The sequence below is a fragment of the Pristis pectinata genome, chromosome 6 (genome assembly GCF_009764475.1).
Source record: "Pristis pectinata isolate sPriPec2 chromosome 6, sPriPec2.1.pri, whole genome shotgun sequence".
Taxonomy (NCBI): domain Eukaryota; kingdom Metazoa; phylum Chordata; class Chondrichthyes; order Rhinopristiformes; family Pristidae; genus Pristis; species Pristis pectinata.
The window spans coordinates 13181501-13205947 of record NC_067410.1 but is presented as its reverse complement, the minus strand read 5'-3'; the positions used below and the strand labels follow the sequence as shown (position 1 = coordinate 13205947).

The 24447-nt window shown below is 39.1% G+C and overlaps 1 protein-coding gene across 1 annotated transcript in view; it reads left to right on the top strand.

The window, feature by feature from the left end:
- The window catches only part of celsr3 (cadherin, EGF LAG seven-pass G-type receptor 3), a 195994-nt gene that overhangs the window by 43867 nt on the left and 127680 nt on the right, over window positions 1-24447 (top strand). The window contains 1 exon segment of the mRNA XM_052017972.1: window positions 17418-17640. Coding sequence (XP_051873932.1) covers window positions 17418-17640 — 223 coding nt within the window.

Here is a 24447-nt window from a genome sequence, read left to right as displayed (position 1 = left end):
TCAGACCCCTTAATTGCATCTATACTGTTTGCTTCAACTACCGCTTGTATTAGCAAGTTCCACGTTCTCACTACTTTTTGTGTGAAGTAGTTTCTTCTGAATTCCTTACCAAATTTCTTAGTGACTGTCTTACAGCAATGGCTTCCAGTTATGCTCTTCCTCACAAGTAGAAATATTCTCCTTGAACCCACTCTCAAAATCTTCAGTAATTTTAAACATTTCTTTCAGGGTATCCCCCACTTGCTTTTCCAAAATTTATTCATGTTTTGGGACATGGCCAACTGTGGCAAAGCTGGAATCTACATAGCAACAGGAGCAGACCACTTGGCCTCTTCAACCTGTTCTACCATTCAGTAAGCTCATGGCTGATCTGATTGTATTCTTAATTCTGCCCTCAGTAATCTTCCCCCTAACCCCCTCCCCTCACTACCCACGACCCCATGTTTATCAAGAATGTACTGCCTTAAAAATATTCAAAAACACTGCTTCCATTGTTCTTTGAGGAAGAGAGTTCCAAAGGTTCATGCCAATCTTAGAGAAGAAATTTGGCCTCATCTCCTTCTTCATTTTTAAATGGTGACCCTTGATTCTAGATTCCCTCACAAGTGAAAACATCCTTCCCACATTGAACTTGTCAGGGCCACTTAGGATCTTGTAGGTTTTATTTCAAGTCGCCTTGCTCTCCTAGACTCAATAGATAGAAACCTTGCCTATTCAATCTTTTCTCATAAGTCTATTCAATCTTTTCTGAACTTCTTCCAATGCATTTACATCCTTCCTTAAAAAGGAGACCAATACTGTACCCAGTACTTCAGATGTGGATTCACCAATACCTTGTACAGATGAAGCAGAACCTCCCTATTTACTGTTTAATTCTCCAAACCATAAATGGTAACATTCTGTTAGCTTCCTTAATTATGTGTTGCATATTGGCCTTCTGCACATCCTGCACTCGGGCACCCAGTTCCCTCTGAAGCACAGAGCTCTGCAATCTCTCACCATTTTGATAATATACTTTTTCATTTAACAATTTCACATTTTCCCATATTATACTCCATTTGCCAGATCTTTGTACACTAAGTTAACCCAGCCTCCTGATATCCTTTTCTCAACTTGCTCACCTACCTTCTTTGTGCCATCAGCAAATTTTGCAGCAATCTTTGGTGCTTTCATCCATTTATATAAATTGTTAATCAGTTGGGACCCAGCACTGATCCCCACGGCACACCATCATTACATCTTGCTGACCAGAAATGGACCCATTATGCGTACTCCCTTTTTCCCGTTTGCCAACCAATCTTCTATCCATGTGATTATATTACTGCCTAGGCACATGGGTAGAAGATTGGTTGGCTAACCTCTGATGTGACACCTTATCAAATGTTTTCTGGAAAATCTAAGCAATGTACATCCACACCACATGTTACTTTTCAAAGGACTTCAATAAATTGGCCAGCATGATTTCCCTTTCACAAAACTGTGTTGACTTTGCCTAATTACATTGAATTTTCTAAAGTGCCTGCTACAATATTTTTAGTAATAGCTTCTAACATTTTGATGGATGTGAAGTTAAGTGGCCTGTAGTTTCATATTTGTTTTGTGCCTTTTTGAACCAAGAAGGCACATTTGCTATTTTCCAATTTAACAGAACCTTCCCTGATTCTACGGAGTTTTGGGAAAATTAAAACTAACAGATAAATTTTCTTACTAGCAACTTCTTTTAAGGCACTAGGATGAAGTCTGTCAGATCCTGGGACTTATCAGCCCACAGCTCCAATAACGTGGTCAATATTGTTTCCCTGGTGATTGTAGTTTTCCTGAATTCCTTCTTCCTTTCAATTCCCACTTTACAGCTATTTCTGGGATGTTATGTATCCTTAATAGTGAAGGCTGATGCAATTACCTCTTTAATTCTTCAGCCTATAGGCACTCATTCTATTTAAATATCAATGGAAACTCTTACTCTCTGAGAAAACAACACCATTATACAACACTTTCCACTGAGTTTGAAAACTGAATACAAAACTAATGTCTTTAATCTAAACAAAGGAAACTATGAAGGTACAAGGAGAGAGCTGGCTATAGTTGATTGGGAGGATATGTCGAAAGGTGTAAGATTGCACAAACAATGTTGGCATTTCAAGAAATAATGCATAAGTTGCACAAATATGTATTCTTTTAAGACACAAGGGTAAAGTGACTCAGTTGTGGCTGATGAGAAATGAAAGATAGTTTTAAGTCAAAGGAAGAGGCTTATAAAGTTGCCAGGAAGAGCAGTAGATCTGAGTATGGGGGATTTTAGAATTCAGCAAAGGAGAAACGAGATTGATAAAGAAAGCCAAGATAAAAAGTGAGCGTAGACTAGCAAGACATAAAAGCATAAGAGCTTTTAAAGCTCTGTAAAAAGAAAAAGACTAGTAAGGGAGAGTGTGGGTCCCTAACAGACAGAAATAGTAGAATTTATATTCAGGAATAAAGAGATAACAAAGGAATTAAACATTTACTTTGCATCTGTTTTCATGGAAGAAGATACAAAATCTACAAGATTCATGAGAGAATTAAGGGTCTAGAGCAAAAGAGAAACTGAATAGTCAAATAGTATTACTCATAAATTCACCTAGAGAGGATGGTGAGCTTGAAAGCTGTTACATCCTAAAGCCCCAATAATCTACATCCCAGTAGTTTGAAATAAGTGGCTTTAAACATAGAGCAGGCACCAATTATTACCTTCCCAAGTTCTATAGGCTCTGAAATTGTTTTCCTGGATTACAGGGGAGCAAATGTGGCCCCACTATTTAAGAAAGGAGGAAGAGAGAAAACGGAAGTACCGACATGTTAGCCTAATGTCAGTGGTTGGGAAGATTCTGCAAATGGAAGGATGTTATAACAACACCTTGAAAAATTAATTGATTTAAGCAGAATTGTTATGGATTTATGAAAGAAAAATCAAATGTGAATAATCTGCTAGTGTTCTTTGAGGATGTGACGAGTAGAATAGATAAGATAGAGTCAGTGGATCTGGTATGTTCAGATTTTCAGAAGGCTTTCAATAAGGTCCCACACAAGAGGTTGATCAACAAGGTTAAAGCACATGGGATTGTGGGTAACGTACTGATGTGGATTGATAATTGGTTATCTGACAGGAAACAAAGGATGGGAATAAATGGATCCTCCTCAGGATGGCAGGCTGTGACTGGTGGGTCACCACAGGAATCATGAGTTGGAAAACTTATTGTAATCGTAAGAGGCCTTGGTAAGACAGTACCTGGAGAACTGTGTACAGTTTTGGCCCCCTTACCTCAGAAAGGATGTATGCCATCGAGGGAATGGGGTGTGATGTTAAGTATCTTGGCTGTTGGGGATGCACTTGTCCAGGCATTTGGAGAGTATTCCATCATGCTCGTGACATGTGCCTTTTAGATGGTGAAGGGGGTTTGGAATGTCAGACAATAAGTCATTCACCCAGGAAACCTAGACACTGAACTGTTCTGGTAGCCATGCATTTCTGGTCAGTAGTGGGGTGGGGGACTTGGCGATGTTAATGCCACTGAATGTCAAAAGTGGGTGTTTAGACTCTCTCTTGTTGGTCATTGCCTGGCACTTCTGTGGCACAAGTGCTTACTTGCTGCTTATCAACCCATGCCTGAGTGTTTAGGTTCTTGCTGCATATAGGTTTAGGATGCTTTATTTTTCCTGAAGTCTTGTGAATGGAATTGAGTATTGCACAATTATTAGTGAAATCTCCACTTGTGCCCTTATTGACAAAACAATTGAAGGTAGCTGGGCCAAGGGCATTGTCCTGAGGATGGGACGACTGATCTTCAACAAACAAACCATTTTGCTTTGTGTAAAGTATGACTCCAGTCATTAGATTATCAGTCAAATGCTGCTTCAATATCAGGACAGTCTCTCTCAACCTTCTCTGGAATTCAGCACTTTGGCCCATACTTGAGGTGAGGTCTGGAGCCCAGTGGTCCTGGTGTAACCAAATCAAGTTATTTGGTGATTATGTGCCACATGATAACATTGTTGATGGCACTTTCGTGACTGCAGTGGTAATTGAGAGTTAATTTGCTACATTTGATTTGCTTTGTGTTTTATGGACAGAACATACCTGTGCCATTTTCCACAGTCAGGTAGTTACTAGGATTGAAATTCCTGGAGTGGCATGGATAGAGGTGCTGCTTATTCTGGAATACAAGGCTTCAGGACTTGTCTGAGGCTTTTCTGTATCCTGTGCTTTTTAGCACTGGATGTTGGGCAGACCTTCACTGAGGATGGGAATATTTTTGGAACCTCTTCCTCCCATAAGACAATTAAGCCAACAACCATTCATAATTAGACACTTCAGAGTTTTGATCTGATCTGTTTGCTACAAGTACTCTTTGTTCTGTCAATTGCTTTTTATTTTTTGCTTATAAGAGGACTACATTGTTCATTTTTTCTTGATACATGTACCCCTGTATTTCTGGTAATATCCTTGTAAATCTTTTCTGCACTTTCTCCAGTGTTGATTCCATAACCTTTTGATTTTTTTAAATGTGTTTGTTCAAGGGGTGTGAGCATCACTGGCAATTCAGGTGTTTGTTATTCATCAATAATTACATTTTAACTGAGGAGGCAGTTAGGACAAGAGCCACATATATGTCAGACTGGTGAAGCATGACAGATTTCCGTCTCTGAAGAACCTTAGAGTATTTGCAATATAGTGATCAGAATTGTGTGCAGAGTTCTAAGTGTGTTGTAAGCAAGATTTTATACAGGTTTATGTAATCTTGTTCCTTTTTAATACTGTCCTTCTGGAAATAAATCTGAGTGCTTTGTTTGCCTTGCTGACCTCTACTGCTTTACCTCATCTAGACTCATCTTTCAAATAATAAGATGCCTTTATTCTTTCTAATAAAGTGTGCCACCTTGCATTTATGAATTCATCAATAATTGGTAAACTTTATTTATCAATTATTTGTCTATTCTGCAAATTCATTCTTGATCTCCTGTGATTTGATGCAGCCCTTCTCAGTATTGACTATCCCTCAAAATCCCTCCACCCTTCCCCAATATTTTGGTATCAAAAATTGCATTTTTATTTCCTTAGTCTAAATTGTTAATGTAAGTTGTGAACACCAATGGTCCCAACACTGACTTTTGTGGAACATCACTTATCACCTACTTCCACTATAAATAAGAGAGAACGCTGGAAGAGACCGTGGCAGTATAAAAGGGAATCCAAAAGTATTCCATAGGCATGTGAACAGGAAAAAGGTTGTAAAAGGAGTGGTGATGCAGATCAGAGACCTAAAAGAAATGTACATGTGGAGGCAAAAGGCATGGCTGAGGTACTAAATGATTATTGTACATCAGTTTTCATCAAGTAGGGTCCTCTGTTGTGTGAGACGCCATTGGAGTCTCAGCAAGGGATGATATAATTGAGATTGTGGATGGGCTAAATGTGATGAAGAGGATGGACTAGAAAGGCTCAATGCAGTTAGTGGATAAATCACGCTCCAGATGGGTTGCTGGGGGAAATAAGGGAGGAAATTGCGGAGGTTCTTGACATAATCTTCTAAACATCTACAGATTCAGGGGTGGTGCCTGAGGACTGGAAAATTATAAATGTTATTCTCTTGTTCAAAAATGAGTGTCAGGGTAAACCCAGTAATTTTAGATCAGTCAGTTAACCATGGTGGCAGGAAAAATCTGAGAAACAGTAATTAGGGACTGAATTAACAAGTCACTTGGACAAGTGTCGATTGATCAGAGAAAGCAACCATGGATTAAAGACAATTTGGGACTAATTAACTTATTAGAATATTTTGAGGATGGTAATAGAGATGGTTGATGAGGAAATGCAGTTGATTTGGTAAGAACAACATTAGAAAGTCAGAACAGGAGTATTAGTATTGGTTTATTATTGTCAGTTGTACCAAGGTACAATGAAAAACTTGTCTTGCATACCATTCATACAGATCAATTCATTACACAGTGCATTGAGGTAGTACAGGGTAAAAACAATACCAGAATACAGAGTAAAGTGTCACAGCTACAGGGAAGTGCATTGCAGGTAGACAGTAAGGTGCAAGGTCAAACAAGGTAGATAGTAGGAGTTGGCACTGAACATGATCATTGCTGATCTACTCCAGGCCTCATCTCCTATGTCATTTCTCCATAGCTGTCAATTCCTTGATCTTTCAAACATTCATCTCCTTCCTCCTTAACTATTCCAAAGGGTCTAGCCTCTACGACCCTCTCATAGAGTCATAGAGGCCTACAGCATGGAAACAGGCCCTTCTGCCCAACTTGTCCATGCTGACTGTGTTGCTCAGCAAGCTCATCCCGTCTGCCCCCGTTTGGCCCATAGCCCTCTAAACCTCTCCCATCCATGTACTTATCTAGATGGCTTTCATACGTTGCTAATTTGCCTGCCTCAATCACTATTTCTGGCAGCTCATTCCAAATACACATCACCCTTTGCGTGAAGAATCTGCCCCTGATGTCCCTTTTAAATCTCTTGCCTCCTGATCTTAAACCTATGCCTTCTTGTTTTTAGCAGCCCTCCCTGAGAAAAAGACTTTGAGCTTTCAACCTGTCTATGCCCCTCATGATCTTATATGCCTCCATCAGGTCACCCCTCAGTCTCCTATGTTCCAGGGAATAAAGTCCTAGTCTACGCAACCTCTCCTTGTACTCAAGCCCCCAAGACCAGGCAACAACATCCTGGTAAATCTTTTCTGCGCTCTTTCTAGTTTAATAACATCTTTCCTATAACAGGGTGACCAAAACTATACACGATACTCCAAGTGAGTCCTCACCAATGTCTTGTATAACTGCAAATAACTTCCCAACTCCTATACTCAATAACCCGACTGATGAAGGCCAGCGTACTAAATGCCTTCTTCACTACCCTATCTACCTGAGATGCCACTCACCCTCTGAAGTAGAGAATTACAGAGGTCCACCACCCTCTGCAAGAAGTTGTTCTTAGGCGCTTCAGTTTTAAATTACTGCTTTCTAATCTTGTAATTATGTCTCCTTGTTCAAGGTTCTCCCACTGGTGGAAACATCTCAACATCTGTCCTGTCATGCCCCCTAAGGATCTTATATGTATCAATAAGATTACCTCTCTTCTAAATTCCACAGAACATCGATCAAATTCCTTTAGCTGATGATAAGACAATTCTCTCATTCCCAGGAATTAGCCAAGTGAATCTCTTCTGGACTGTGCAGTAGGCTTTTTGGTATCACATAATACACTTTTCATCAAGCAATGGAAATTGAAAGCAATGGAATAAAATGGGCTGCAGCAGCGTGGATGGAATATTGCTTATGTAACAGTTAACAAAGTAGTAGTGAGAGGAGGATACAGTGGAGTTCCACATGAGTTGGTACTAGGACTTCTTCTCCATGTAAATGCTTTTGACTTTGGTTACAGGGCACAATTTTCAGTTTTGCAGATGGCACAAAACTTGGATGCACAGTGAACTGTGAGGAGGATTATTACAGTCTTTAAGGAGATATAGATAGGCTGGTAGAATGGGCAGATGAAATTTAATGCCGAGAAATGCAAAGTGTTGGTAGGAAGAACGAGAAGAAGCAATATAAACCAGAGGGCACAATTTTAAAAAGGTGTAAGAACAAAACAGAGGGATTTAAGGGCACATATGCATAATTCATTTAAAGAGTTATAGCAGGTTGAAAAAACATACACGCTTAAAAAAATCTTATAGAATGTTATAAACAGAAGTATAGCACAAATGAGCAAGGTAGTGTTAATGAACATCTACAAAGCACTGGTTTGGTCACAATTGGAGCAATGTGACTATTTCTGAGTACCAGATAGCAGGAAGACTACAGAGAGGGTGCAGAAAAGATTTCCCAAAATAATTCTGGGCCTGAGGGACTTTAGGTGTGTGGTTAGATAGAGAAGCTGGGGTTATTCTTCTTGGAACTGAGGTGGTTGCAAGTAAATCTGTTAGAGGTGTTTAAAAATGATGAATGGCCTAGGCAGAGTTAGAAGAGAGAAGCTGCCAGGGGTAGTAGTTGAAGCAGATTAAATTATAGCCTTCAAAGGGGAGCTGGATAAATATCTGAAAGGGAAGAATTGACAGGGTATTGGGAGAAGGCAGGGGAGTGGGATGAGCTGGATTCATCAAGCTGGAATGAACTTGATAGACTGAATGACTTCCTTCCAAACGGTAATCATTCTGTGGTTCTCTGAATAGCTACCATTTAATTCTGTTCTCTGCTTTCTGTTCTGAAGCCATCTAGAAATAGTCTGACTCTGCATTCTCTGATCTTATTCATCAGTATGTTATGTGTTTCCTTTTCAAAGTCCTTTTGAAAATCTGAATGTATATCTACTGCACTACCTTGTCTGCTTTCTCTGTTATCACCACATAACATCCAATGGGGTTTGTCAAGCATGATTTTTCCTTTTGAAAGCCATGCTATTTATTCATTATTATTCTTTTTCACTTCTCAATGTTTTTCCAGTCTCTCCTACAGTAGAATTCTTATTCTTTTCCTGACATCGATTATAAGCTAACTGGTCTATACTTCCCAGGACACATTTTTGTTCCCTCTCGTAGATATAGGTATTATGTTAGCTATCCATCGGTCCTCTGGCATAACACTTTTCGCATAATTTTTTAAATACATGCCTCTGCTAAATCTTTTTCTAAAATATGTCAATGAAATCCATCTGGACCAGGATTTGAGTTTGATAAGGTTATGTAATGTATTCCCTTTTTCTATTTTAAATACATTTCTTTATTCATTTCACTCTCCAATGTCATGTTCACCTATTTTACCTCCCTGTTAAATACTGAAACAAATGTACAGCTTATGAACAGCAATATGTATGGATGGTAATGAGGAGGTGTACAGGAGTGAGATAGGTCAGCTGGTTGAATGATGTCATGACAGCAAATGTCAACAAAACCAAGGAATTGATCGTGGACTTTAGGAAGGGGAAGTCAGATGAATTAGCACCAGTCCTCATTGAAAGGTCTGCAATGGAAAGGTTGGGCAGCTTCAGGTTCCTGGATGCAACCATGAAGAAGGTGCACCAGCGTCTTTACTTTCTTAGCAGTTTAAGGAAATTCAGCATGTCATCGAAGACTCTGACAACTTTCTACAGATGTACATAGGAATGCATCTGACTGGTTGCATCATGGCCTGATATGGGAACTCCAATGCACAGGAACGCAAGAGGCTACAGAGAATGGTGGGCTTGGCCAGTTCCATCATGGGCACAGCTCTCCCCACCATCGAGGACATCTACAAGAGGAAATGTCTCAGGGAGACACCATCCATCATTAAGAACCCCCACCATCCAGGCCATGCCCTCTTCTCATCACTGCATCAGGCAGGAGATACAGGAGCCTGAAGACCCACACCTCAAGGTTCAAAAACAGCCTCTTCCCCATTGCCTAATTCTATCTATAGTCCATATTTCCCTCAACTTGCACTGATGTTGTTATGTTTATTTTTGTTTATTTTGTCATGTAAGTTATGTACAGTGGCATGCAAAAGTTTGGGCACCCCTGGTCAAAATTTCTGTTGCTGTGAATAGCTAAGTGTGGAAAAGATGACCTGATTTTCAAAAGGCATAAAGTTAAAGATGACACATTTCTTTAATATTTTAAGCAAGATTACTTTTTTATTTCCATCTTTTATAGTTTCAAAATAACAAAAAAGGAAAAGGGCCCGAAGCAAAAGTTTGGGCACCCTGCATGGTCAGTACTTAGTAACACCCCCTTTGGCAAGTATCACAGCTTAGCCAGCTAAGAGTCTTTCAATTGTTTGGGGGATTTTCGCCCATTCTTCCTTGCAAAAGGCTTCTAGTTCTGTGAGATTCTTCGGCCTTCTTGCATGTTGAGGTCGATCCACAGATTTTCGATGATGTTTAGGTGGGGGGACTGTGAGGGCCATGGCAAAACCTTCAGCTTGTGCCTCTTGAGGTAGTCAGTCCATTGAGGATTTTGAGGTGTGTTTAGCATCATTATCCTGTTGTAGAAGCCATCCTCTTTTCATCTTCAGCTTTTTTACAGAAATTCTGCGCCCTTTTTTCTCCAAACATACCTTTGCTCATTGCTGCCAAGAAGTTCTATTTTAACTTCACCAGTCCACAGGACTTGTTTCCAAAATGCATCGGGCTTGTTTAGATGTTCCTTTGCAAACTTCTGACGCTGAATTTTGTGGTGAGGACGCAGGAAAGTTTGGAGGAAAAAAGGTGCAGAATTTCATGGAAAAAAAAACACCTCTCCAACTGTTAAGCACGGGGGTGGATCGATCATGCTTTGGGCTTGTGTTGCAGCCAGTGGCACGGGGAACATTTCACTGGTAGAGGGAAGAATGAATTCAATTAAATACCAGCAAATTTTGGAAGCGAACATCACACCGTCTGTAAAAAAAAAGCTGAAGATGAAAAGAGGATGGCTTCTACAACAGGATAACGATGCTAAGCACACCTCAAAATCCACAATGGACTGACTACCTCAAGAGGCACAAGCTGAAGGTCTTGCCATGGCCCTCACAGTCCCCCGACCTAAACATCATCGAAAATCTGTGGATAGACCTCAACAGAGCAGTGCATGCAAGACGGCCGAAGAATCTCACAGAACTAGAAGCCTTTTGCAAGGAAGAATGGGCGAAAATCCCCCAAACAAGAATTGAAAGACTCTTAGCTGGCTACAGGAAGCGTTTACAAGCTGTGATACTTGCCAAAGGGGGTGTTACTAAGTACTGACCATGCAGGGTGCCCAAACTTTTGCTTCGGGCCCTTTTCCTTTTTTGTTATTTTGAAACTGTAAAAGATGGAAATAAAAAAGTAATCTTGCTTAAAATATTAAAGAAATGTGTCATCTTTAACTTTATGCCTTTTCGAAATCAGGTGGTCTTTTACTCGCTTAGCTGTTAACAGTAACAGAAATTTTGACCAGCGGTGCCTAAACCTTTGCATGCCACTGTATAATTTAAGTTTATGTAATTTATGTTTGTCATGCTTGGAATTTACTCTGCTGCTGCTGCTGCTGCAGAAAGCTAATTTTCATGGCATTTATACCCTAGGTATGTATGGCCATGGCAATAAACCTAAACTTGAACTTGAAGTTGAACATAGGGAATAGGCCCGTCAGCCTAACGTATCAAACGTATCAATGCCAACCATCATGTCTATCCATACCCCACTTGCCCAATCCCTCTTGCCTAAATTGAATTCATACCCCTGTATGCCTTCCTCATTCAAACACCTGTCCAGGTGTCTCTTAAATGTTGTTACTGTTCCTGCCTCCACCACCTCACTCCAGATACAAACTACTTTTTGTGTGAAAAACTTGGTCCTCGTAAACCTCCTCCCTCTCACCTTAAACATATGCCCTCCTCTTTTAGACACCCCTACCATGGGAAATATAATGTTTTTGTAATATCCATCTTGTTATGTTTAGAATGTTAATTTAAAATAAGTATTTTTCAGTATAAAGAAATTCATTCCATTTGCTTGCATTGTGACACCTATGTTGTCATCTTACAATTAGGAGGATGATAATGTTTTTGGACATCATTTCCATCCCAAAGCTGTAATGGTGTCATGTGCAATTTGTGTTCTCCTCTGAGACTGATGTTTCTACCAACAATAACATTGATGTCTATTTCTACAACACCTCTGACATAACAAAGGGTTTCCAAAGTTCTGCAGAAGAGCTTCCCTAATTGACCTCATCATGTGAGCTATTGGGGCACAAGACTAAAAGCTTGATCAGGGAATTAGATTTTAAATTATTCGTAAAAGAAATGGTAGTAGTGAATAACATACGAGGAAGCAAATGACTATAGAGGGATCTTAAAGCAAGGATGAGAATTTTAAAGTTGATCCATTGCTCAACTGGGAACCAGTGTAAGTCTGCAGGTCAATGAATGTACCCTGAAATGAGTTGTTCCATTTAAGGTCTGAGGCTAACTATACTCTGCCCAGAAGAGGGCAAACAAAATAATAGTCTCATTTCTTACTCTGAACTATAATTTATTTGTTGGATTCAGGCAAGCTCCCTTCATAAATTACAATGAGATTTGTCTATTGTACTGAATACTTTGAAGCTTAATATTACACCAGAGCCTTTTAGTCTCCCTTCCAGCAGACAATTATTTCAAAAATGCACTTTAATTTTAATAAAATGAAAATTGTGATAATAATTGTAGTGAAAATAATTGGTTAAGAATTGCAAAAAAAATCGGTATGTTGTCATCATGACAGAATAATAGTTATCTGAATCATGCAAGTGTGTAACATAGAGACAAACAGATGGTCAAAAACAAATGACAAGGTTCTAATATAATTTATAAATCATTATAACATTAAGAATAATATCTCTCAGCCTCAAAACATTCTTGTTCCACACAAAGTCCCTAGGTTGTGCATGCTCAATCATAGAATGTCTGTTTCCATGCTTGCAAGTACTCAGATAAGATTCCAGACCTGAATATGTTTTGATTTTTTAATATATAATATGAACTAATTAAACTATTTGAGCTCCCTAAAAAAAAATGGATATAGGTTTGATTCCAGATCTGTCCCAGCTTAGCTGATCACATGAGGTACAACTATTCAGAAACTACAGTTGGCCTCAGCCCTCTGGGCTAAGCATTATAAAATAAGCCCAGTTTTAATTGGTATTTGATGATTCTTGGGAGCAGGAACAGTGAAAATAGTTTCTGGTTTAGCACTCCATAGCTGAACAGTACACTATGCCTCTTGATTGAGCAGGTATGTTGAAAGTTATTGAGAGGTGCAAGGATAATGGTGTTATAGTACATAGCCAGTACATAGATAGTCCTATTAGAGAAGGGGCAGTACTGAATTTAATCTTAGATAATGTAGCTGAGCAAATAATTGAAGTGTAAGCGGAGAGCATTTTGGACCATAACTCGGAAGTTTCTGGGTTGTTGTGGAAAGGGGCAAGGATGGTCCGGAAACTGACATTCTGAATTGGGGAAAGGCTGATGGCTTTGTAGATGACAGCAATAGTTAGTATTGTTGATAATGAAGAGGATAGTCTTGGGCCACAGGATGATATTGATCAGTTAGAAAGATGGGCAGGGCAACAGCAGATGGAATTTTAATTCTAATTAGTGCGGGGTGTTGCATTTTTGGAGGACTAAGAGTAGGATATACACAATGAATGGTTAGGCTCTAGTGGGTATTGAAGAACAGAGGGACCCTGGTGTAGAAGTCCAACATTCCCTGAAGGTGACTGTACAAGGTGGTGAAGAGGCATATGGGATACTTGCATTCGTTGGTCACGGTAGAGAATATAAGAGCAGAGAGGATATGGTACATCTTTGTAAGACGTTGACTAGGTCACAGCTAGAGTTCTGCATATATTTCTGGTTGCCACTCTATAGGAAGAATTGCATTCAAGAGGGTACAGAGGAGATTCACCACGATGTTGCTTGGGATGGAGAGTTTCAGTTATGTGGAGAGACTGGAAAAGCTGGATTTGTTCTCCTTGGAGCAGAGGAAACTAAGGGGGGTCCTGATGTATGTAAACAGAATTATTAGGCACATAGATAGGGTGGATAATAGGAAACTATTGTTCATATAGCAAATGTATCTAAAACTAAAGGACATAGGTTTTGGGTAAAAAGTAAGATGTTTAAATGGGATCTCAGTAAGAATTTTTTTCACCTAGTGGGTGGTTGGAATCTGGATGCACTGCCTGTGGGAGTGGTGGAGGCAGGTACTCTAAGAACGTTTAGAAGTAGGTGGACGAACTGGCGAGGTGTAGAAGGCTACAGACCGAGTGCTGGTAAATGGAATAAGTATAGATGGGGACCTGATGGTCAGCATGGACATAGCGGGCCGAAAGGCCTGTTTCTGTGCTGTTATGATTTGGTTCAGGGTTGCTGGAGTCATATATGCTATTCCAAAATGCATTTCACAAGCTTGACTTTTATTTATAGTTATGAAACCAAGAAGTTAGTGTAGAGTTTTAGTTTTACCCTTTTCCTTTCTTCTTTTCATATTGGATTCTTTAAACATCCAAATAATGTAGTTATCATCATTATATTCATTTTTTTTTATCATATCCAGATTGAGCCTGAGGTGGAGATCCATGGTCCCTGTTCACCTAAGTAACATTATTTTTGAGCAAAAAGTAGCAGCATATTATTTGAATTTGACTTGTCTCATTAATCTTTCCCTTGATACAGGCCTGTATTTAGAATCATGGAGTTGTTAGATTTGAATAAACTGCACTTGGGGCAATTTTGCGGTAGCCATGTTTCAAGAAACAAATGCAATCAAATAAGGAATCTATCAAAACAAAAAAAAAATAAACTGAAATGATGGCCAGAAGTTGTGCTGCAAAAGAGCCCAATAATGTCAAAGATGTCCAGCAAAATACTTAAATAATAAGCCTTGTTCTGAAAATTCTCAGCAAATATTTTTATTCGTGGTATTGGCTTATGAATATGTAAATGTTTGGGATTGGGGAGGAGGCTGCTGGTGCTTTTGAATGCAACGAACGGTGTTGGTGAAACTGATCCCCTTCTCTGCCTTCCCAACCTCTCTCCCAAAAAAACCCACAGTCAATTACATTATCTACGCTGCTTCAACTACAGCATCCGTTGTAGTTCGCTAGAACTTTCGTTTAATACAATCATAAATGATTATCTCTGCCAGATTTGTTCTAATTATATCCAGTGGTTGGTAGTTAACCAGATGGTGTGCAGTGCTGCTCTGATACTCATGGAGGGAGGCAATGTTTCAAGTGATGGACGAGGTGGATGTCGAGTGGGGTGTTTGGTCGTAAATGATGTTGAGGTTTTTATTCGTGCATTGTGGAGGATGTTCCATTGCACTCCTGACCTGCCATTTAGATGGTAGTAAGGCTTTGGGGACTCAGAAGGTGAGTCAATTACCATGAGATACCTAGCCTCTGACCTGCTACTCCAACACAGTGTTTATGTGCCTGGACCAATTAAGTTTCAGGCTATTGGGGACCCACAGGCTGTTGATACTGGACACCTTGATGGTGGTAATGTCAATAAGTCTCACTGGTGGGTGGTCAGATTCTGAAACTGACATCGCACAAATTATTCTCAGCTCCCATTGTATGGAGAAGTGTATAAAATTCAAATTTATATTAGATGCATCCCATTTATGGTATTAGTCTGGTTCTTTTGCCAGTTCCTTAATGTTATATCCTCTCTATCTCACCATCAGCCTTGAAATTAATTTACCTTTAATAATTTTATGAAAATTATTTGAGAGTTTGAATACCTCTATCAACCTCTTGTTTTTTTTATTATTCTTCTGTACTCTAAGAAAGCTTTTCTAATCTTTCCATATAATCAAAGTCCCTCATCCCGCTGGATTGATATTTCAATCCACTACTGCTGGGAATGCTACAAGCTTTTGTGTTTCAGATGCGATAGTAAGCCAAGGTGCCATTTACCTGTGGGAATGGTTTGCATAGACATTAAAAATACAGTGGAATTAACTGAATAAGAACACTTATCCCAGTGGAACTCTTCTGGGGCAAGAGTGCCATCATGAGTGGTTCATGAGGTGTTTATTTTAACATGAGGATGATTGAGGATGGGCAATAAATGCTAATCTAGTCAGTGATGAACCTATAAATGAATGAAGAAAGAATTCCAGTAAGCAATTGTTCCAAAAATCTTATTGTTGCATATATTTGGCCACACAAATTCAAGGTTGACAAGAAAGTTAATGGGAAAGCATCAGACTAAACTTATTAAGCAAACTTTGAATTTCTTTTTGTTTGGCGAGATGTTTATGAACAAAAGGAATGGAATGCATTAATGATTTTGTTGTGCTGCTTTAGCCCCTTGTTTGTAAGTATACACCTTCTGTCAGTTGGTCAAAGAGCTGCATTATTAGACATCAAGGAATAAGTCATCTGCCAAGGCAGGGTTATTGTATGGGAATTGCAGAGAAAATTACCTAAGATGATATGAGGAGAAATATCTTGCAGTGTCTATATATGGAAGCAATAACTAATAGAACAAGAAAAAGGTTGAGAGTTTGTTAAAGGATAATTTAGGAAATAAGTGGTGTAAGGCTTACTGCTGTTACAATGTACATTTGCTGATATCTAAAATGAGAAATCAACATTCTTAAAGTTAAAGTTAAATTATCTGAGGAGAAATACACAGTACACATAATCAATTGTTTTTGTTGCCAAAAATTCTTGCTCTATTTCTTCCTACATTTTGTCCATTGATGTATTGCTTTGAAGTGGAGGACTCTATAAAATCTCACATTGTCCATTAGGTAATTTATAATGGGCATTGCACCTTGACTTACTCTAGGTTTTTCTAACAAAACTTGACAGATAGTTTTGCTTTCCATTTTAAATTGTTTGGGGGAAGGGAAATTTATTCAAATGGAAATTTATTTGAGATTTATCCTTAATGGAAACTGCTTCAGTACCGTGACGACTGGTGGTTAATGTTAAATACTTAAGCCTCAATGCATTCCAAGTACCCTACTCTTAATGACCCAGCAGTATAATCACATCAGCATTGCCCATTTTAAAATGTTCTGTAGAAAGTTATACAGAATTATAGTTAATTTCACTCAATTTATATTTATACATTGTGTCTATATTAAATGTACTAAAGGTTTGTTGACTTGCCAAGTAAAAGGAACAAAATTAGCAGTCATTGCAGAATTTTCCCTGAATTTACTTATTATCATTATTGATAATTCAGGTCTTTGTAAGTTAATTTCAATGTTTCTTTTAGCCAGTGCTCTATAGAACTTCATCAGTTGTCACTCCATTAGAGGGAAAATGTTTCTAGGCTATGGGGCAAGAGCAGTGAAATGGAACTAACTGGATAGCTTTTTCAAAAACCTGGCCCACCATAATAGCGAGCTGCTGTTTTTGTTGTCTAATGATTCTATAAAATTATTAAAAAAAAGAAAACAAATAGAATTTGTTGATCTAACCTTAGTACCTTGAAATAAGACCCACCTAAGCCCACTGGAGATAAGTTAATCACCTTCCAGTATTTTTAATGAAATCATCATCAGTACCCTCTTTGGATATATTCAAAGTGTGAATCAAATGTTCACATTGATTTGGAGGTATTTTGTCTTTGTCTCATTGGTGTCTGTCAAATGTCATTGTGAGAATTTTGTATACTATTCCACTTTCAAACAATCTGCTACACACAGCTACTGTTATTATTTTCCAAATGCAACAGAATGATCTTTAATATGGGTTTCTTTGTTTTCAGCAAGAGTCACTTTGATCAGCAACATTCCAGTTTCCAGAGGGTTTAAACAAGAGGCTGGCTTGTGCAATGCTGCAATCCCAGTTGTATCTAATTTAGTTACAGAAATTGTACATCTGACACGTCCACATTGACTTTTGCACTTTCACCCTGGTTAGGTGATCACTGCGAAGTGGACATTCGGTCTGGCCGCTGTTCTCCAGGTGTGTGTAGAAATGGCGGGTCCTGCATGAATCTCCCAGAGGGTGGATTCAAGTGTAATTGCCCTTCAGGAGGATATGATAAGCCGTACTGTGAAGTGACTGCACGATCCTTTCCACCAAAGTCTTTCGTGATGTTTCATGGCCTGAGACAAAGATTTCACCTGACAATATCTCTGTCGTAAGTATTCTCTGCTTCTTCATGCTTTCCCAGTGAGAGGCTGTTTTGCTGAATTAAAATGCAATAATTGAACCTGCTGGAGGTAGTTTAGGTAAATGCAGTTTCTGAAATTTATTGGTTAGAAAGTCTCTCTATAGGAACAATTTGCTTGGAGAGACCATGGAAGGGATTATTATCATAGGGAAATGATTTTGATCCCGTCATCAAGGAGCATGTCTAATGTGTGATCCTGGGAGACTTTACCTACAAAGTTGGTAATCATGTTCAAAGTTGCCATTTTTTTTACAGCCTTAAATGAAATGATAGTTGAAGGGATCATGAGTTTATTCTCAAGATGAGTAGGGCGCTTCTACCTTGGCTCGTGTTTAAATGCATAGAGAAAGAGAGTACTTAAAATTTGTGACATTATGAGTTGTTATCTGTCAGAGACTTCTAAGGCCATGAATCATTCTTTAATGCAAATGCAGGACTGGCTCTGTAAGCAGTGAACAATGGGACTGTATTTCTTGGAGTTTAGAAGAATGAGGAATGACCTTATTCAAACATATAAGATCCTAAGGGGGCTTGACAGGGTAGATGCTGAGATGTTTTCACTAATGGGAGAGTCCTGAATAAGGGGGCACAACTATAAGATATGGGGCCGATCATTTAAAACTGAGGTACATAGAAATTTCTTCTTGCAGAGGATGGTGACTCTCCGGTATATGCTGCCCCATCGAGTGGTGGAAGCTGAATCATGAGAAGTATTAGAAGTGGAGGTGGATAAATGTTTGATAGATTGAGGAATAGAGGGGTATGGAATAATGGCACAGAAGAGGAATTGAGGCCAACATAGATCAGCCATGATGATATTAAAAGGAGGGGCAGGCTTCAAGGGCCTGATGCATTCTTGTGTGTTCTTTTTACTTTGGTCAGATGCCAAGAGTAAATGGGGATTGGGTTTTGGGTGTTGAATATGAAAAGGGGATGCTTTATTTATAGAGAGACCTGAAATGCTTAGAAATGCTAATCGGAACAGGTGGGGCAATGAAATTTGCTGACAGAATGCTGGGAGGAACCAAATAGATTTTTGAAGACCTTTTGGTGCAGACACATTATAAAAACTTCATAAGAAACAGCAAGTAAATATCCAAATAAAGATGCCAGGGTTCTTTATTTGTGGCAGATGAAGTGAATTTACAATTGAGGAGCATGTGTGCTTGAATAAATTCATCAGTAAGAAGATCAGATGGAGACTTGGAAAAAAAATTACTTCTCCATCCTGAACAGTCAGTAGAAATACCTCCTGTTTCATTGTAGTGGATCCAAAATCTGCTTTAGTAAGTGTTAAGCTTTAATGTGTAATAGTTTATGATGAAAATGTTTTTAATCTAGATGGAATTTGCAGAATAAAATATATTTAACATGATTTTTTAAAAATTAAATCCTACTGCTGCTCTGGGCCTTTTTAATACAATTAGGCTGGGCACATTATTGCATTCCTTTGCCACCCATATGCAACTCAGACTCATTTCACAGGCACTAAGCAGGGCAGTGATTCACATGATGGGCTTTCTGTCCTGCATATGGCTCTCCATTTAGGTCTAAAGTGGGTGGAGAGAGTTTAGTACAAACTCAGTTAATGGTGCTTGGTAACAATGATAATGGATTAAACTTGTATTCAAGTGAAATGAAGTAAAAGATACTATTCATTTTACAGTAATGACATCTCATTATAGTTGCCCACTGTTGCAATTTTATTATGCAAAGGATGCAACAGCAGGGGGTTGTCCTGGTTACCATTCAGATATTTTATTAGTTTCTAGCACAAAGAAATCAAATGGTTTTATGTAACTAAATAAATTAAAGGTCAGGGTTAAATTCTGTCAAAAATACCAAGTCAGCTGCTCTGCAAGTAAAGAAAAAGCTGTTCAATACTTCTAGCTATAAACTTGTTCCATTCCCTATCATTTCAATTTAATACAACTTAATATTTCTCTTTCAAAATACAAGGAGAGGGACAAATTGCATTTACTTAGTGCCTTTCACAACCTCAAGATCCTCCAAAGCATTTTACTGGCAATGACATACCACGTGAAGTGTACTGCTTTTGTAAGGTAGTAAATAATAGTATATGGGGAAACATCTGGTGTGATAAGTTGGACAATGTAATGCCGAGCAATAAGTCTTATTACTAAGAGGTGTACTGACTGTAGCATTTGAAATTGAGTTGAAATTAAAACAGAGCTACTCTTCTGTGAAATGCATTTGGGCATGCTCAGTCTGACTCGAACTGGTTCAAAAATGTTTCTGTTCCTAAATGGCTTTTGCAGTAATTGGCAATTTCATTCTTTCATTACCAGGTAGCTGATGTGGGAAATAGAAAATATCATTTATTCAGTGGGAAGTGCTGTTTTGAAGTTGGGGCTGAGGGGAAACGTTTCTGTTTGAGGATAATCAACAACTCTGGTGCAATTGCATATATTCCAAAAATTGTTTCTTCCAACCTTCTCCCAACAACGGTTTCTGCTCAAACTAATCAGTATAGTGTTGAACAAAAATCTATTGTAAACCAGAACAATCGAACAAATGTTCCAGCATATTTTGTTTTAAATTTGCTTTGAAAAATATGTCTAGATTTAGTGGATTATTAAAGCTGAAATGTATTAATCAATGACCTACATTTTAACTCGGTGTCAATCCAACAATTGTGAAGAAAACAGTAACAATTACAACAATTTTGAAGTTACTAAAAAGACTTCTGAAAAGTAAACAAAACTATTTTCTTGTGAGTAGGGAAAGGCAGTCACTTCTCAAAAGTTAATTCAAGACCTTTGTAATGTTAGTGGCCCCACTCCAATATGGTTCAGCTTAAATTTTGACTCCTTCTCAAAGACTTGCAAATGAATGCAGGGATTGGAAACTCTCAATGTATATCTTTTTCCCCACTGTGAAGGCCTGATCATTTTTTTGGTCGAGGCCCACTTTTTGTGCAGTACAACTATTTCAGAAGATCACAAAAATAAACTTATAAAATTTATTTACAGCACAGTAACAGGCCCTTCCGGCCCAGCGAGTCCACATCACCCATTTAAACCCATGTTAACCTACCCGTACGTCTTTGGAATGTGGGAGGAAACTGGAGCACCCGGAGGAAACCCACTCAGACATGGGGAGAACGTACAAACTCCTTACAGACAACAGTGGGAATTGAACCCCGATTGCTGGTGCTGTAATGGCGTTACTCTAACCACTACACTAACGTGTGGGTGTGAGGGGCATTGAATACAATTGATGTTGATTAACACCAAATTTCTTATTGCTCTGGGAAAACAAGTGGAAACTTCAGTTCTACTCTCGAATCGGAAAGAACAGGGTAAAGTATAAGAGGAATGTTACTGATTTCTCTTGTATGCACCAGTGTGTGAATTAGTTTGTGAAACATCAGTTTTCTGAAAAAAAAGAGCTTTTCAAAGACTTATGAAATACTGGAAAGGGGATGGTAGAGGGTTTTCCTGCTGTCATGCTCCAGTGTCATGATCTTCAATCAACTTTGAAGAAATGATAAAGCAAAAAACTGCAAATGCTAGAAATCTGAAACAAAAACTAAAAATGCCAGAAATACTTAAGAGGGCAGGTCGCAGCTTTGGAAAGAGAAACAGATACTGGAGACTGATTTGTTCAGGAGGTTGCCAGTAGAAGATTCACTCTAGATTATTGCAGATCAGGGAGTAAAATAGTTTTATGATGCCAGGAAATTCCAGGCCATTATTTTCTACTTGGCTTACACCTCCTGATAAACCCAGTTCAAGCCTAATACTGAAGGTGTAAGGAAGAATTGGCCTAGAAATTGGTCAGCTGTTTGAAAGATGCATCTAGTTTCCATGTACTGGTCCATAAATCTGTTGATTATGAGCATGCCACTAGACATTCAGTAGCATAGGAGGCCTAATGCTTACTAAATCACCCTTGCATGGGCAAAGGCCTTTCCTTCCTACACTCCCATGGAAATCAGGTAAGACTGGATCACAAGGGGGTTGATATGGTAGGGTTGAGAAGTAGGTCAACACCATTTAGTAAGTAGAGGGGTCAGAACAAGAGTTAGCATCCAGAGATCAGGATGAGGAGCAGCTTCTGGAGATCAGGAAAGTTTCAATAGTTTTGTTTGGTGGTGGGAGTTGATAGTTGAAGGTTATGATTGGTAATCATGGAGTGGGGAGGGATGAATGAGATAGAGATGGGGTCAAAAGCCAAGGATAATATTGTTAATTGGTTAGGTGTGGCTGTTGTTTGTTTTGGTGAATGGGGAGGATTTCAGTTCAGACAACAGTTAGGTGGTGGATGAGGAAGTGTCTGATCAGATTGGACTGCAGATCAGTGAGTGTGGGGTAGGTGAGGCTTGGTCTCATTAATGGGGCTAACAAGTGAGGTAAGTAAATTACTTAAAGGAGATCTACCTGAGTTGGGTTTCCAGCACCAGCCTTGGACTTAGGAAGGTTCCTTTTAAGTGACACAGAAATAGCCCTCTTGGATTCTGCACAATTGGTTTTGCTCGAGTGACACAAGGAGGATGTGGGGACATGCAAGCACCATTAAAAATCCTGGAAACGTCATCCTGAAGCATACTGCATTTCATTGAGCAGCATTGTATATGTCAAGGGTCCTCTTTGAATTCGTGTGTCAGATTCTTAAATACATTTCGCTTTCCATAAAAAATCGTAATTCACTGGCACTGGTACTGGGGAGGAGAAAGCTCTTCTCTTTGGATGGGCTTCACCTGAACCATTCTGGGACTAGTAACCTAGCAAATCACATAACTTGGGTCATAGATCTTACACTAATTAGTTGGGGGACGGGTTCGAGTGATGGGAAGTTTAATAAATCTAAAATAAATGAGAGAGTATTGGCACAGAATAGCGAAGGGGAGAATGAAAATCAGAGCATGACAGAAGGAGCTGAAGATAGAAGCGTTGGTGTGTGGCAGAAGGTGAAGCTGGAGTTAGTGATCTGAATGCATATAGCATTTTAAACAATTGAATTGACGGCACAAGTAGTGAAAAAATGAGTTTGGTCTAATGGATATTACAGAGACATGATCGCAGGGTGACCAGGGTGTGGGAACTCAATATTCCATGTATCCAGTGTACCAAAAGTGGGGGCAAAAAAGGGAAAGGACGTGGGATAAGATTGTTAATCAAGGAGTTATCATTGGAATATGGAGTGGGGATATAGATGCAGTGGGTAGTGGTGTGGGATCTTTTCAGGTGGTAATAATTAATAGTATGGAAGGATACCATGGGGGAGTATTTTGTGGTGTCTAGGGATTGTTTCTTAGGGCAGTATGCAGAATGTACAATATGTTAAAACAAACAGCAAGAGCTTCTGCAGATATATCAAAAAGACGAGGGTAGCTAGGGGAAGTGTGGGGCTCCTGGAGGGTAAGTCTCGAATTAATAATGGGAAACGTGGAAATGGCAGGTAATCTAAACTAATACTTTGCATCAGCCTTCACGGTGGAGGATACGGTAGATATTTCAAAGACAACAAAGTAAAACTGCAGATGCTGGAATCTGAAACAAAAATAGAAATGCTGGAAGGACTCAGCCAGTCAAGCAGCATCTGTAGATAGAGAAAACGGTTAACATTTCAAGTCAATGGCCTTTCCTCAGCTCCTTTGGGTGTATTTAAAGTGGAGGTGATGTTCTTGAAAGATTGAGGAACTGAGGGGCAATGGGGAACAGGTGCAGAGGTATCAGTCATGATCATATTGAATGGCGAGGCAGGCTTGATGAGTAGAGGCCTATTCCTGCTCTTATTTTTTGTGTTCTTATCTGTAGGCAACTTCTCCAGGCATCTTCATTTTATGATTTTAGTAGCTCAAGAAGAGGGCCAATCACTGCTTTCAAAGGGATAACTAGTCAGGGAGAAAAGTTGCCAGCCTAACCAAGGATATGTATACATCCTAAGAATGAATAATTTAACTAAAGATCTGCAGTACTCAGTTTGTGTCACCTGCTTGTGGCCTATTGAGCAAAGTCTTTCACAGTTTTGAAGAAAATAAGGAAATATGACTAATTAACAGAATGCTTGACAGTAATGTAGATCCTCGTGACATTGTTGCATAGAAGCATATACTTACAATTGGTTGACATAATCTTAGATTATTAAACAAAGCACTTTATGAAAAACATGGCTGGTTCATTGATCCTTCCTGCTTGTAACCATTCAGGCTCCTCAGATGGAGGTATTTGTCATGTTGGTCAAGAGGTGGGCTTTAATCTGGATTTGAAGAACAATCCTCTTCACCGCAATAGCAAGTGAAAAGTATTTTGTCTCCATGTTAAGACATAAGATTGAAAGTAATTCGATGAAACACATGGGGAATCTTCTGTACTCATGGTAAGGAAAAAGAAATCACTAAATTGATTTAAGCATTGTTCCAAGAAATAGGACCTTCTACCAAATTTTATTGATACACAGTAGAAAGCATCCTATCTGGATGCATCACTACTTTGTATGGCAACAGCTCTGCCCGTGACTGCAATAAACTGCAGAGAGTTGTGGACGCAGCCCAGCGCATCACGGAAACCAGCCTCCCCTCCATGGACTCTGTCTATGCTTCTCACTGCCTCGGTAAACCACTCACCCAGGACATTCTTTCTTCTCCCCTCTCCCATTGGCCAGAAGATACAAAAGCCTGAAACCACCAGATTCAAGGACAGCTTCTATCCCACTGTTATAAGACTATTGAACAGTTTCCTAGTGCAATAAGATGGACTCTTGACCTCACAATCTACCTCATTATGATCTTGCACCTTATTATCTACC